General features: G+C 53.8%; 1 protein-coding gene across 1 annotated transcript in view; it reads right to left on the bottom strand.

Annotated features, from left to right (window-relative positions):
• The window catches only part of LOC134527515 (ribosome biogenesis protein BOP1 homolog), a 142,894-nt gene extending 142,320 nt beyond the window's left edge, over positions 1-574 (bottom strand). Inside the window, exon 1 of the mRNA XM_063360250.1 lies at positions 263-574. Within this exon, the coding sequence (XP_063216320.1) occupies positions 263-349 (87 nt within the window). The 5' untranslated portion in view covers positions 350-574. The remainder of the gene's footprint in view (positions 1-262) is intronic.
• Positions 575-13,937: the final 13,363 nt, after the last annotated feature.

The following is a 13,937-nucleotide window of genomic DNA, read 5'->3' as shown; positions in this document are numbered from 1 at the left end:
GTAACTTTAATCTAACCAAACTTTCCGTTATTAATCTTACTTCCCCGAAGACGCTACTCAGATCAAATCACGCACGATTACACAGGCTTTTATAATATCGCAGACATAAACAAAACAACATTTCACAACCATGTTAGAGTATTATAAATGTCACTGACATAACCAAACCAAATTAAGGTTAAGGTAAACCAAACAACATTAAATATTGAAAAATCACTACAATAAAATAGCAAAAAGTAAACTGCACACTTTTAAATATTACCTCTTCAACCGCTACATTTTTACTAGAGTCGGTGCTATAATTTAAATCTTTTAATTTGCGCTTATTCGCAGCATGGCTTTTATCCATTTTCAACACACAATAAATAAAAGCATAGAAAATGGAAGGAACAGAACGGAAAGTCCAATGTTAATAACGAAGGACAAGTTTTAGCGCTCCAAGTGGAAGCTTTGTAAAATAACGTTTTAGCCGCACGCGGAAGAAAGGCACATGTGAACGCTAATGTTTACATTTGTTTATTATCTACCGCAGCATCATCAACACAAAAAAACACAAAAACACACACACGCAAACAAACACACACATAGATAGAGATAGAGAGAGTGAGAAAGATAGGCACTCCTTTGAAAATAATAATTAACCTGCTTTGACAGGTGATTTCAGTTAAAAAATTGGTATTAAAAAGCACGAGAATTATCTTTCATTATTACTTTTGAAATTCTAAAGCCATTTGATTAACCTGCAAAGTTTTTTGCTTAGATTTTAGTTGCTTGAATGCAGCAGCCATTAATGTTCGTTGTATCACCTGTCCAACAAAGTGCCACTTTGTCTGAAAAAAAAAAACTGTTGTTCAACCACGAAACAAGTGTATTATTAACTGGGTCTAAGAAATGTTGTTATTGTAATAGTTAGTATTATTATTTTACAGAATTGTTGCAGTGATCATTACCATTATCCTGCATTATTAATTGGTACAAGACTAACATATGGTCACCAAATGTCCCATTTTCCCCATGAAATATGCCTCCACCCGTCCCTATGGTATAGTTACGGGGAATGCCTAGCGGGCTAAGGGCGTAGCTTTAGATTCGTTGTCCGGTGGGCGCCAGGCTAGCTTGGAAGAACTAGACCGTGAGGAGGTTCGTGGGTTCGCTGCCCCAGCGTGCCCCGCTAGGTACGTCGGCTTACGGTGGTGATTGGCTTACTGAGTGGATACAGGATGCGCCCTAGGCAGTGTAGGAGACTGCATACCTATACATGTGACACTGAAATTACACACGAGTTGGTTGAATTATTTTAATAATGCGCCGTTATGCACAATTGACACACAGCACTGGTACACGTTTATGACATATCACTACATAGCACTACATGATTACGTTACTCAAACTACCCTAATCTCCGCGGCAGTCTCGCGGGTCGGTATGGTTACCGGAGGCGGCCAGTACCATGAGTTAACCCGTGACGCGGTTGCGCGGGGTGTTTGTTAAGGCGGTCGGGATAGGCCCGGCTCTGCCGAAAATGGTCCGGGGACACGTGAGCAGCGGTAAAGCGAGGTTGTGATATATTTACTTACTGAACATAAAGACTTATCGGTGCACTTAAAATGTAAGCTACTCACGGGACACACGTCCGCCCCGGCCGCGAGTGTTCGATGACTGCCGAAGATGGCCGCCACGCGGGGGAGGGAGGACTCATCCCCCCCCCTTGTGCCGCGCGCCAACACCTTTATTTTATCTTAAAGTTATAATTTTTATAATACATCCTTCCAGGTACTTAATTAAAAATTAGTACCTGGAAACTGTTTGCTGAGGGCTTAATATTTCTATCACTAATAATTAACTGTTTGAAAATATAGTCACATGGAAGACTGTTGTTTACAAGCATTAACACTGAAGAGATCCTGGATTTCATTTAATGGCACTGACAAATATCCTGATAATTAGCATCTTATGTTTTAATTGTTACGTAGGTCAGGTGGCGAATCCCTCACTTGACTCGTTCCGGATGTGGCTGGGGCGCGCTCCGAACGGGAGGGTCACTGATCGGGTGAGAACCAGCTGAAGGTAGCGTCGGTACGACGTCAAATTTAAAAAGAACACTAAATAGTTTACTTTTTTTAAATAAATGAAAAGCTCTACTAATAATACACGAAAACAAGCACAGTAATTATTAATTCAGTGGTCCAATATATAAATTACACACTATGATGATTACAGTATTATTAAAACACATTCTCTTCAAACTGCAAATCTTTATACACTGCAAGGTGCAATCAGATGTTAGAATCGACAAATAATAAAGCTATTGCATTATGCTGTTTGTACCCAAACATTTTAAATTGGACTAAATGCATTGCATCATACACTGGTTTCTTTCCAAGAGTAAAATATTTAACTTTTGAAGTAGTAGGTAGCACAGTTGGAATTGGAATAGAATCATGAATATGGTGGTAGTTATCAAGATACACTAATATCTTGAAAGATAAATTTTTTTTCAGGAGGAAAATTTGTTCATGTAATGATGCATTATAGTGTAGTTATCAGCTTTGTAGTAAAGATAATGTCTATACATTCACTATCATGTCATACGACATATTTGTTAAGACTAACACTTGCCGTCACCCGACCTATGTGAAAGGCCCGGGGGGTACCTGACGGGAGCTACGGGCGTCGCGGTGCTCTTGTTGTCCGGAGGGGCTCCAGGCTAGCGGACTGCTAGGCCGTTGATGTTGGGTCGTGGGTACTCTGCCCCCGCGTGCCCCGCCAGGTACACGGCTTGAGTCTACCCTGAATGGTTCTCTCTTGACTGTGAAGGCCGCTCGGCCGTGTGGAGGACGGGAGACTCCGGAAAATTAGTACACACGAGTTGGTGAGAATTACCTTTAATATAGTCCCGCTACAAAACACTCTCACCAACACTTGGCGACGTCTAGCCGTTACACGATTAACACAGAAAAAACATAACGCTACGCGACATTAATGGTTACCGCGGCAGTCTCGCGGGACGCGGGTCGATGCTCGCTGGAGACGGCCAGCGCCGAACATTAACGGGTGCAGGTGGTGCTCTATGAGCGGGAACCTAAATTTGGCGAAACACTTACGTGTGTGCAGCCGGCAGGCACATGCACGGCGTCCTTAAGTAAAAACACTTTCGCTGGAGTCGGCCAGTACCGTACGTTTTGTGCTACGATACGTATCGCGGTATCACACTGAAGACGGTCGGGATAGGCCCGGCTCCGCAAAATACGCGCCGAGTCGACGTGGGCAGCGGTGAATTAACGAAAGGTTTTAAATTTAAAGATTTAGTACAGAATAAAAAGTAAAAAATGAAAGAAACTTGAATGCTGCCCACGGACACACGTCTGTTCCCGGCGCGGAGTGGTTCGAGACTGCCGGACATGGCCGCCTCGCAAGGAAGAGAAACTTTCTCTTCTTTGTGAGTCGGCGTCAAAAAACTTATATTAACTTAATTTACTATATTACCAGTTAAAACATGTTCCAGGTGCCCAATTAAAATGTAGCACCTGGTAATTGGGTGCTTAAGGCTTAACAATAGTTTTAATGTATTTAATTATTTAAAATGTGACATCAAGTTGGCGACTGTAAATTTACTACCATGTTGTCCCACTGTGAATTGATTTAGAGGGACTTCTCCTATTCCGACATTCACGGGCATTTTAATTAAGGCCAGAGCCGCGGTGACTGTTAATTTGGTTTGTTGTCTAATGGGGTCACGCCCGAGGCGCTCGCCTGACTCAATCCGGCTGGGCAAGGGGCGCGCTCCGAAAACGGGATACGGTACTGGCGGTGCGGAGCACGGGCTTAAAGGCCATGGTCGGTACGACGTCAAATGCCCCCCCCCAGTGGAAGCCTGTCTCCGCCCCGTGTTCCCGCTCCCGCGGTACTACGACCCCCTAGCTCAGCCGGCACCCTTCGAAACGCGATCCCATAGCGCGTGGCGCCTTAGCGCCGATGGCGCGTGAGGTGCTGGCACAGGCGGACGCCGCCTCGTTCGCTGCGTGGGCAGCTGGGCCGGGAGGCGGCGCCGCGGCGCATGAGGTGCTGGCGCAGGCGGACGCCGCCCCGGTCGCTGCATGGGCAGCTGGGCCGGGAGGCGGCGCTGTGGCGCATGAGGTGCTGGCGCAGGCGGACGCCGCCTCGGTCGCTGCGTGGGCAGCTAGGCCGGGAGGGGGCGCCGCGGCGCATGAGGTGCTGGCGCAGGCGGTCGCCGCCTCGGTCGCTGCGTGGGCAGCTGGGCCGGGAGGCGGCGCCGCGGCGCATGAGGTGCTGGCGCAGGCGGTCGCCGCCTCGGTCGCTGCGTGGGCAGCTGGGCCGGGAGGCGGCGTCGCGGCGCATGAGGCGCTGGCGCAGGCGATCGCCGCCTCGGTCGCTGCGTGGGCAGCTGGGCCGGGAGGCAGTGCCACGGCGCGTGATGTGTGGGGCGGCATGACGAGACTGCCCAGGACATACTCGGCCAGGTGGGCCGGGGGTCGGCGCTCCCGTCGGGGGCGCTCTCGCGGGCTACTCCCCTTGGGGCTCGTCGGGCCTTGCCGTCCGTAGGGCTGGCGTTCCCGCTCGGGTATCAGCGCCGGGCTGGGTGAGCTCCGCCCCGGGGTGGTGTTCAGGACGAACTCCCGCCGCCTCGCTGGTCTGCGTCGTGTCCGACGGGGACGTCCAGCCCCCTCCTCGCACGGTTGTGTGACGGTGATGCGGAAAGTTGCGTCGGCAAGGGAGGCCGCGTGCCCCCAACCACCTCTGGTCGGGCTCGGGGGCGATTCCTCTTCATCCTCGTCTGGGTCGGATATGATGGGTTCGGGGTCAGGGGTCGCTCTGGCGGGGTCTTCGGAGTCGTCCCACGCGACTTCTGTCACCCGGCACCTGGCGTGGCGGGGCTGGCCCCTTCTCCGCCGGCGCGGCGTGGTGTGAGTCTCCGTAAGTGCTTCATGCCGCGGGGGCGGCTCACTCTAGGGGGCCTCCCTTCGTGGCGCGGTTTCTGCGGGACAGGGTGCCTCGCCGGGGTCGTGGGGTGCGTCCGCGTCCAGTTCCCCGTCGGTGAGGTACTCGGGCTCGTCTGGAGCTGTGTCCTCGGCTTCCTCTCGCTGTTGCTCCAGTCCTCCAGGAGGGAGTGCATCAAGGGGGATGTCTGGTCCGTCTGCCGTGTCTCCATGTTCGGGTTCGGTCGGGAGTGGTTCCCCGGGGGTCGCCGCCACTCGCAGGTGGTCCCGGTGGATCTTCTGCACGCGGCGGCCGCCCAAGTCCACCATGTAGGACGTCGCTCCCAGGTGCCGCGTTACGGTGTAAGGCCCCTCCCAGCGGGGAGCGAGTCCGGCGCAGTAATTGCGCGGCGCTGCCGACAGGGGGTACGCTCGGGCGTACACCCGATCACCGGCCCGCAGTTGTGCCGGGGGTCGCGCTGTCTGGGGCGTGATTCCCTGACTGTAGCGGGCTTGTCTTGCGCGTGCCGCGTCGTGCTCCTGGGTTCGTCGCTCGTCGCGCTCCTCCGGTTGCTCTCCTGGGTGCGGTACGCCGTGTGTTGCCAGCTCGCCGGGCAGCGGCAGGTTTTGCCCCTGGATCATCTCGGCGGGGGTCATCCCAGTGGCCGCGTTCACGCGCCGCCGGACGCAGAACAGTGCGTCGGCGACGTGGCGGTCCCACTGGGTGTGGTCCTCCCCTAGGCGCAGCCGCAGTTGAGTTTTCAGATCCTGATTCCTGCGTTCGGTCGGATTGGCCCTGGGGTGGTATGAGGGTGTGGTGTGGTGGATGATGTGTGCCTGTTGGCACCACCCTCTCCACCGGGCCCCCAGGAACTGGCTGCCGTTGTCCGTCAAGACGGACTCCGGGTAGCCGAACCGAGTGAGGAACTCGCGCGTCAGGACTTCGATGATGGTGGCCGCCCGTGCGTTGCCGCAGGGGTAGGCTTCTGTCCAGCGGGTGAACATGTCGGTAACGACCACTAGGAAGCGCTTACCCCGTGGCGAGCGGGGGTACGGCCCCATCACGTCCAGCGCGAGCGTCTGGAACGGTGTTGACGGCTGGCGAGGCTGCTGTTGTTGTGTACCGTCTCCTCGGCGGGCCTTGCGGCGCTGGCAGGTCTCACACTCCCGGACGTAGACCCGGACATCCCGGTTCACCCCCGGCCAGTGGTAGTACCGGCAGACGGCTCTCCGGGTCTGGTCCGAGCCCGGGTGTCCGGCGAGGTCATGATCGTGGTAGAATCGCAGTGTTGCCTCGCGCGCTTCGGGTGGGACGTAGGTCTTCCACTCGTCCTTTTCCCCCGGCGGTCTGGTCATGACCCGGTCGCCCCGGAGCTGCCAGGCGGGGTGCTCTCCTCCGCGCGCTGTCTCGCGGCGCTGGTCGGCGTCCGGCGAGCGGCGCTGGGCCGTGAGGACGTGCTGCTCCAGGTCGGCCTCGGTACTGGGAGGTTCTTCGGCCCCTTCTATGCCGAGCGTGAGGCAGGTGCAGGTAGGGTGTCCGTCGGCAGTCGTGCTGGTGTGAGATGGAGGCAGGATTTCGTCCCACTCCTCCTCGTCCAGCACCTCCCGTCTGCCGTCTGGCTCGCGTTAGAGCAGGTCGGGGAGCTGATTTTCCGCGCCTGGCACGTGCTCGACCATAAAGTCTAACGACTGTAGGAGCAGCGCCCAGCGAATCAGCTTCCCCTTCCTCCCCTGCATGGTGTGGAGCCAGGTGAGGCAGCGATTGTCGGTGCGGAGGGTGAAATGCCTGCCCTCCAGGTGTGGACGGTATTTCTTCACGGCCCACACCACCGCCAAGCACTCCTGTTCGTTGCTGTGGTACCGCCTCTCCGCCGCGCCGAACTTCGCGCTGGCGTAGTCCACCACTTGCCGTTCTCCGTGGTCGTTCACCTGGTACAGCACGGCTCCGGTTCCCAGGGCGCTTGCGTCCGTCTGGAGGACGAGTGGGCGCTCGGGGTCGATGCGGGCCAGTGTGTGGCACCGGGTGAACGCGCTCTAGATGGCCTCGAATGCCGTCTGGGCGGGCAAGCCCCAGTGGTAGCGGACTTGGGGCGACAACAGGTCCGTCAGAGGCGCGATGACTTGTGAAAAATTCGGAATATAGTTCTGGAGCCAGTTCAGCAGGCCGATGAAGCGCTGCAGTTGCTTCCGGGTGCGCGGGACTTCTGCCATCGCGATCTGCTGGAGGTGACCTAGTTGGGGGCGGTTCCCCTCCGCGTTGACCACGTGGCCCAGGAAGTCGACCTCGGCGGCTCCGAGATGGCATTTGGCTGGGTTGGCCGTCAGGTGGTTTGTGGCCAACCGCTCCATCACCAAGGCTAGATGGCAGCAGTGGTCCTCCCAGGTGTCTGAGTACACTATGACGTCGTCCAGGTATGCTAGGGCGAACTGCCCGATGTAGCCCTCCAGCACACGGGTCATCATGCACTGGAAGGTGGACGGGGCGCACTTTAGGCCGAACGGCATGGCTCTGAACTGGAACCTTCGTCCGTCTGGCACTGTGAACGCCGTCTTCTCCCGGTCCCCGCGTCGTATGGGCACTTGCCAGTACCTGGACTTCAGGTCCAAGGTGCTGAAGACCTGGGCCCTTCCCAAGCCGGCTACGGCGGCCTCGACGCTAATCTGGGGGGGCGGGGCGCTGACGGTCACGGCATTTAACGGCCGGAAGTCACACAGAATCGGCTTGTCCCGTCTTTCTTGTTGGCCAGCACAATGCACGCATTGTACCGGCTGTGGGACGGCTCGATGACTCCGTCGTGCAGCATCTCGTCCACCTGCTCCCGGATGATTCGCTGCTCGCGAAACCCATAGCCGCGAGGCGGGTCGAACACTGTGTCATCAGTCAGGGTGGGGATGCAGTGTTCGGTGACGGTGGTCCGCCTCAAGGTTCCGTCCACGGCAAACACTTCGGGTCGGGCGGCGAGGACCTTGTTTACCTCAGCCTGGTAGGAAGGGGGGACGTCGTGGCGCACGTCCGCCAGGGTCAGCACCGCGTCCTGTAGGGGGGGCGTCTGTCCTAGCGTGTACACCACGTACCTCTCAGCTCTTCCCAGGTTGAGGCGGGGGGGGGGGGGGTCCTAGCTCCAAACCGCATCTTGCTGGTCCAACCAGGGGAGTCCTAGCACCACCTCCTCACACAAGTCTTGCACGACTACTGCGGACACACTACTGTTCAATTCCTGCGTACTCACCACGATCTCAGCATGCCCCAGCATCCGCCCGGTGTGTGTGGTGGTAGCCAGGTGCAGCTCGCCGCTGCCCGGATGCAACGCGCCTGCGGGCACGAACGCGGGGCGTACGAACATGGCGCTCGCTCCCGTGTCGACGAGCGCGGCAGCTGGCCGGCCGTTGACCTCCACGGGGATGCGGAACAGGTTGTCCCGTGGGCGGCCCAGCTGTCCCAAGGTCGGGAGGGCGCGCACCCCGCCAGGCGCGGGGTTGAAGGTCTGTGCGGGGGGAGGGGGCTCTAATCCCAGTCCCCCCGGGGGCCGTTTCCCGACTGGGCCGGGCTGGTGCGCTGTGGTGGAGGTGGTACCACGTGCGTTTCCTGGCGCGGCGGTGTGGCGGGTCGCGGCGCCCGTAATCCCCGCGGGCACTCGCTGTGCCAGTGACGTTCGCCACGTGGGCATCCCAAGCGACACAGGGGGACTTGCTCACGTGCTCCGGCGTCCCGCGGTCGCTCCGCTCGCCAGGTTGGCGGCGCCTCGATGGCTCGTAGTCCTCGGTGTTGGTGTGAGGATGAGTCCCGTAGTGCGGTGTTCCGCCGGGCTTCTGGTGGGCTGTCACCCCCTCGGGTGCTCGTGGTCGGGCCGCGCTTGCAGGCTCTCGGGAAGTTGCGTTCCGTCTCGCGTGCTTCCTGCACGTACTCCGCTACACCGCCGGTGTGGCAGCGACGCAGGAAGGGCTGCAGCTCGTCCCTCACTAAGCCCGTGATGATGGGCAGTGCCCAGGACAGGGGGGTGCCGGGCGAGATGCGGCGAAACAATTGGAGTTTAGTGGCGATGAACGCCTCCACTGCCTCGCTGTCCTTCTGCCGAGCCCCATAGAATGAGGCGGAACACTCGACGAGGGGCGATCCTGTGTCGAACCGGTGTCGGAATGTGTCCGTGAACTCGCCCCATGGCATGGCAAACCGACCCCACATGCTCCACCAGCTCCCAGCTGTCCCTCGCAGCTGCTCGCTGACCCGCTCTACCCACTCCGATTGGTGCGTCCGGCACCCGGTCAGGCGCGCCTCGCACTGCGTCAGGAATTCCCCTGGGTCCTCGTGCGGGGCTCCGGCGAACTCTGGCAGAGTCACTCCGCGTGGCAGCAGGGCTCGTGCCAGGTCTTCCAGGCCAGGCCACACACACTTGGCCTAGGTGATGTCCAGCGCGTGCATCGCATGGCCAGGGTGCGAGCTCCAGTCGCTGGCATGGGTGGTTGGGGGGGCGGTGATGGCCGGGGTGGTACGGCTCGGTAGGGGTGTGTGTTCCACCAGTGGTGTTCGCGCCTGTAATTCTGTCTCCGTGTTGTTGTGCCACGGTTCTATGAGCGCTTCGACCTTGATTGCCGGCAAGTTGTTATCCGGTGCGCATTTACATGTCTGTAGAGGGTTCGCTTTCCCCGTTACCAGGTCCCTGCCCTGTGGCCAGTAGCAGACTCGACAGGTGTTCATCTTGAGTCTGTCTGCCATTGCGTCGCGCGGCGCGTCGGTGTTGACAGTCGCTTCGTGCGCGCACGTGGCTCTGTTTACAAACAGACTCCCGATGAATGGAGAGGGGTGAGGGGGGTTTGCGCGCGCGCTGATTCGGGCCGCTGGCCGAGAGGCGCCCGGACAGCCGCACAAAAGGGAGAGCCGAGACTGGCCACTGCGAAGGGGGGATGCGGATAGCCGTGTGTAGCGGCGGCCGAGAGCGCCCGGACAGCCGCACAAAGCGGAGAGCGCGAGGATGTGAAGGTGGTTGGGGGGGGGGGGTGGTGTGCGGGCAAGGATGTTCGCTGAAGGCCCAAAGGGGAGGGGTGGGGGTGAAAGTGAAAGTTGGCGAGGGTCGGTGCGGGCGTTGACGCGCGCTTCTGGGTGGTCCCTTTGTCGCTGCTCCTCTGTGCGCCAAATTTCACTGCGTGCGTCCAAAATGGCCGTCTTCTGTACCCTTTGTCTGATTTTCGGCTGTAGTTATGCCCAACGCAAGGGCGCCATTTGCCGTCACCCGACCTATGTGAAAGGCCCGGGGGGTACCTGACGGGAGCTACGGGCGTCGCGGTGCTCTTGTTGTCCGGAGGGGCGCCAGGCTAGCGGACTGCTAGGCCGTTGATGTTGGGTCGTGGGTACTCTGCCCCCACGTGCCCCGCCAGGTACACGGCTTGAGTCTACCCTGAATGGTTCTCTCTTGACTGTGAAGGCCGCTCGGCCGTGTGGAGAACGGGAGACTCCGGAAAATTAGTACACACGAGTTGGTGAGAATTACCTTTAATAAAGTCCCGCTACAAAACACTCTCACCAACACTTGGCGACGTCTAGCTGTTACACGATTAACACAGAAAAAACATAACGCTACGCGACATCAATGGTTACCGCGGCAGTCTCGCGGGACGCGGGTCGATTCTCGCTGGAGACGGCCAGCGCCGAACATTAACGGGTGCAGGGGGTGCTCTATGAGCGGGCTCCTAAATTCGGCGAAACACTTACGTGTGTGCAGCCGGCAGGCATATGCACGGTGTCCTTAAGTAAAAACACTTTCGCTGGAGTCGGCCAGTACCGTACGTTTTGTGCTACGATACGTATCGCGGTATCACACTGAAGACGGTCGGGATAGGCCCGGCTCCGCAAAATACGCGCCGAGTCGACGTGGGCAGCGGTGAATTAACGAAAGGTTTTAAATTTAAAGATTTAGTACAGAATAAAAAGTAATAAAATGAAAGAAACTTGAATGCTGCCCACGGACACACGTCTGTTCCCGGCACGGAGTGGTTCGAGACTGCCGGACATGGCCGCCTCGCAAGGAAGAGAAACTTTCTCTTCTTTGTGAGTCGGCGTCAAAAAACTTATATTAACTTAATTTACTATATTACCAGTTAAAACATGTTCCAGGTGCCCAATTAAAATGTAGCACCTGGTAATTGGGTGCTTAAGGCTTAACAATAGTTTTAATGTATTTAATTATTTAAAATGTGACATCAAGTTGGCGACTGTAAATTTACTACCATGTTGTCCCACTGTGAATTGTTTTAGAAGGACTTCTCCTTTTTACGACATTCACGGGCATTTTAATTAAGGCCAGTGGCCGCGGTGACTGTTAATTTGGTTTGTTTATTGGGGTCACGCTCGAGGCGCTCGCCTGACTCAATCCGGCTGGGCAAGGGGCGCGCTCCGAAAACAGGATACGGTACTGGCGGTGCGGAGCACGGGCTTAAAGGCCATGGTCGGTACGACGTCACACTTATAAACACCTCATCTTTATCGCCATTCCAAAAAATTCTGCTGATGTTTATATTTTTAAAACATGTTTTATTTTGTGTCAAAAAGTTTACAAAATTTGAAATTGCATGATTTATTGTATATTACCTGGTGGGAAGCTTGCTAGCAGTCATATTAATGTAAATTTTTACCCACTTTTCGACGCCCGATTAAGTTGAAATTTTGCATACATATAAAGAACTCTGACAATACAGTATTTTGATAACTTAAATCCTTAATGTTAAGGGGGAGTGGAGGTCAGTGTAAAAAAAAACACTAATTTCGAGCTAGGGGTCATAACCATGTTTTTTTATCTATGAGGTTGGGGCATGGTGGGAATTTGCCTTGAGTAAACTTTGCCCCTTTATGGTGTGTGTGTGTGTGAGGGTGGGGGGGGGGGGAGGGGGCTAAAGTCAAGGACCCAAAATTTGGAAAATTAAAAAAAAAAAATCATTGCTTTTTCGTATTAAAGAGTGTTTCCGAGGTCGGGTTATTTTGATAAATGTGCCCGGGGCTCAACTTGTTCCCCTCGGAGGGGGAAGGGTTTTAATAAATTTCGAAAATTTAAAAAATGTATTCGTTTTTGGTTTGGAGTGTTTCCGATCCAATAAGTTGGGTTATGGTGGAAAATTTGCCTGGGGAGAGGTTAAAGCCCTAATATCTTTAACACTCTCGTAACTCGCCTTGAAGGCTGATTTTAGGAAAACCTTGTGCTCAGGTATTGTGTATGTAATATAAAGAAAATCCCTGTCAAATTTCAATTCTGTAGACATATAGTACATACTTGAAAGACGGTCAAGATCTTTCATCGCGATGAAGGACTGGATAATTTATCTAACTGACTTCGGTCAACCTGAAGCTCTATCCACTTCTGAGTGTAGCCCAACACACCAGCTCGCGACAATACACCCTCACACACTCCGTAGCCGACGAAAGCATAAAAGTTGAGTAAGGGCATCGCAATCAAGGACTGGATAATTTCTCTAATCGATCTCGGTCAACCTGAACCTCTGTCAACTCCTGAGTGTAGCCCGATACACCAACTTGCGACAAATAAATTAATTAAATAACTCGTGGCTCACGATTTATTAATGTAAACGAACAACATTTTAAATTAATATTTATATAAATTAATTTATAAGCGAACACAAATGCGCTCCCCAAAACCCAATGCGCAGGGGCGCAAAAACAGGGGGGGCAAGGGTATTTTGCCCCCCCCCCTCTCTGAAACCTTGAAGTGGGGGCAAACGGGGGCAAAGAAAGTGCTGTGTAATCAATTTTTAGATAATAAAACTGCTTAAATAGCACCATTTTCCACCTTGAAATACAAATTTTCCCAGGGGAGGACCCCCGGACCCCCCGCTTCAATAGGGGGGATCGATGATTCTTTATAAAAAGGTGTATTGCCCTCCCCCTTTGGAAATTTAGTTGTTGCGCCCCTGCCAATGCAGACATAAAGTCCAAACGTCCAACCCTGCTTGGTAGACTCTTTCTACTCTGTCCAACTCTTCTTCCTGAAACATCCTACTGGTTCCCTAAACCAGCCTGCTTGAATTTAATGCATGAAATTTTCCATCCCGCATGTAAATGCCCAGGATTTTCCTTGTGTCTATGCAGGTTTTACCTGAGCTAAACTCACCTAGTTTTTAGTGTAGAGTTTAGAAGTGAGGGGAGTTAGTCATGGCACCAATCACTGCCATGGCCAGCCAATCTCCTTCTAGCACATGATGCATGTTACCCTTCCTGCATGTCTTAAACCCAGTATGAGTAAAGCGTAGAGGCTAGGGCCTGACCCCTCCCCAATACACTTAGTTTTTAGTTAGATTATGAGTAGTATACAATTTTTTCACCGAGCCCAGGCTTCAACTGTGGTGCTGTGGTGCCGACTGCCATCTTGGATTGTGACATCACTTTGTGCATTTTGGTGTCAAATTTCCTCAAAATTCCTCAAACATTCTTCATGTTATAGCCAAAATTCCTAGAAATTTGGCTATTTCGAAGCAAAAATTCCTATTTTGAGGGAAAAATTCCAGTTTTAATCCTCAAAAATGCCAATGGTTTCAAAGTTCCTAAAAGCGGCTTAAGAGTCCTAAAAGCAAGCCACCATAAGCCATCGAGGTCATGACCTTGACAATTAAGATAACATGGCCGCCATTTTGAATTACGATGTAACTGTCGCGATTATCGTTATGGCCACCATCTTTAACATCCGTATTTTTATGCTAAAAATCGGGAAAAATTCTAAAATTCATAAAAAAATTAAATTATAAAAGTTTGATATAAAAATTACATGTTGAATAAAGACAGCCCCATTGCACATTTAGTTATGGTCGCCATACTCGATTCTATAAACGTTGCACTTTTTGTTATACCTGTTCATCTTGGATGTGTATGATGTCATCATTGCATGTTTAGTTATAGCCAATAGTTTGGATTATGATGTCATGACTGCCATATTGAAAATCCATAATTACCTATTATCAGATTTCAATGGGAAATTATTTTGAAAACAATAAAAAAATTAA

This window comes from Bacillus rossius, chromosome 1 (genome assembly GCF_032445375.1).
Source record: "Bacillus rossius redtenbacheri isolate Brsri chromosome 1, Brsri_v3, whole genome shotgun sequence".
Classification (NCBI taxonomy): Eukaryota; Metazoa; Arthropoda; class Insecta; order Phasmatodea; family Bacillidae; genus Bacillus; species Bacillus rossius.
This window is presented reverse-complemented; position numbering and strand designations above follow the sequence as displayed.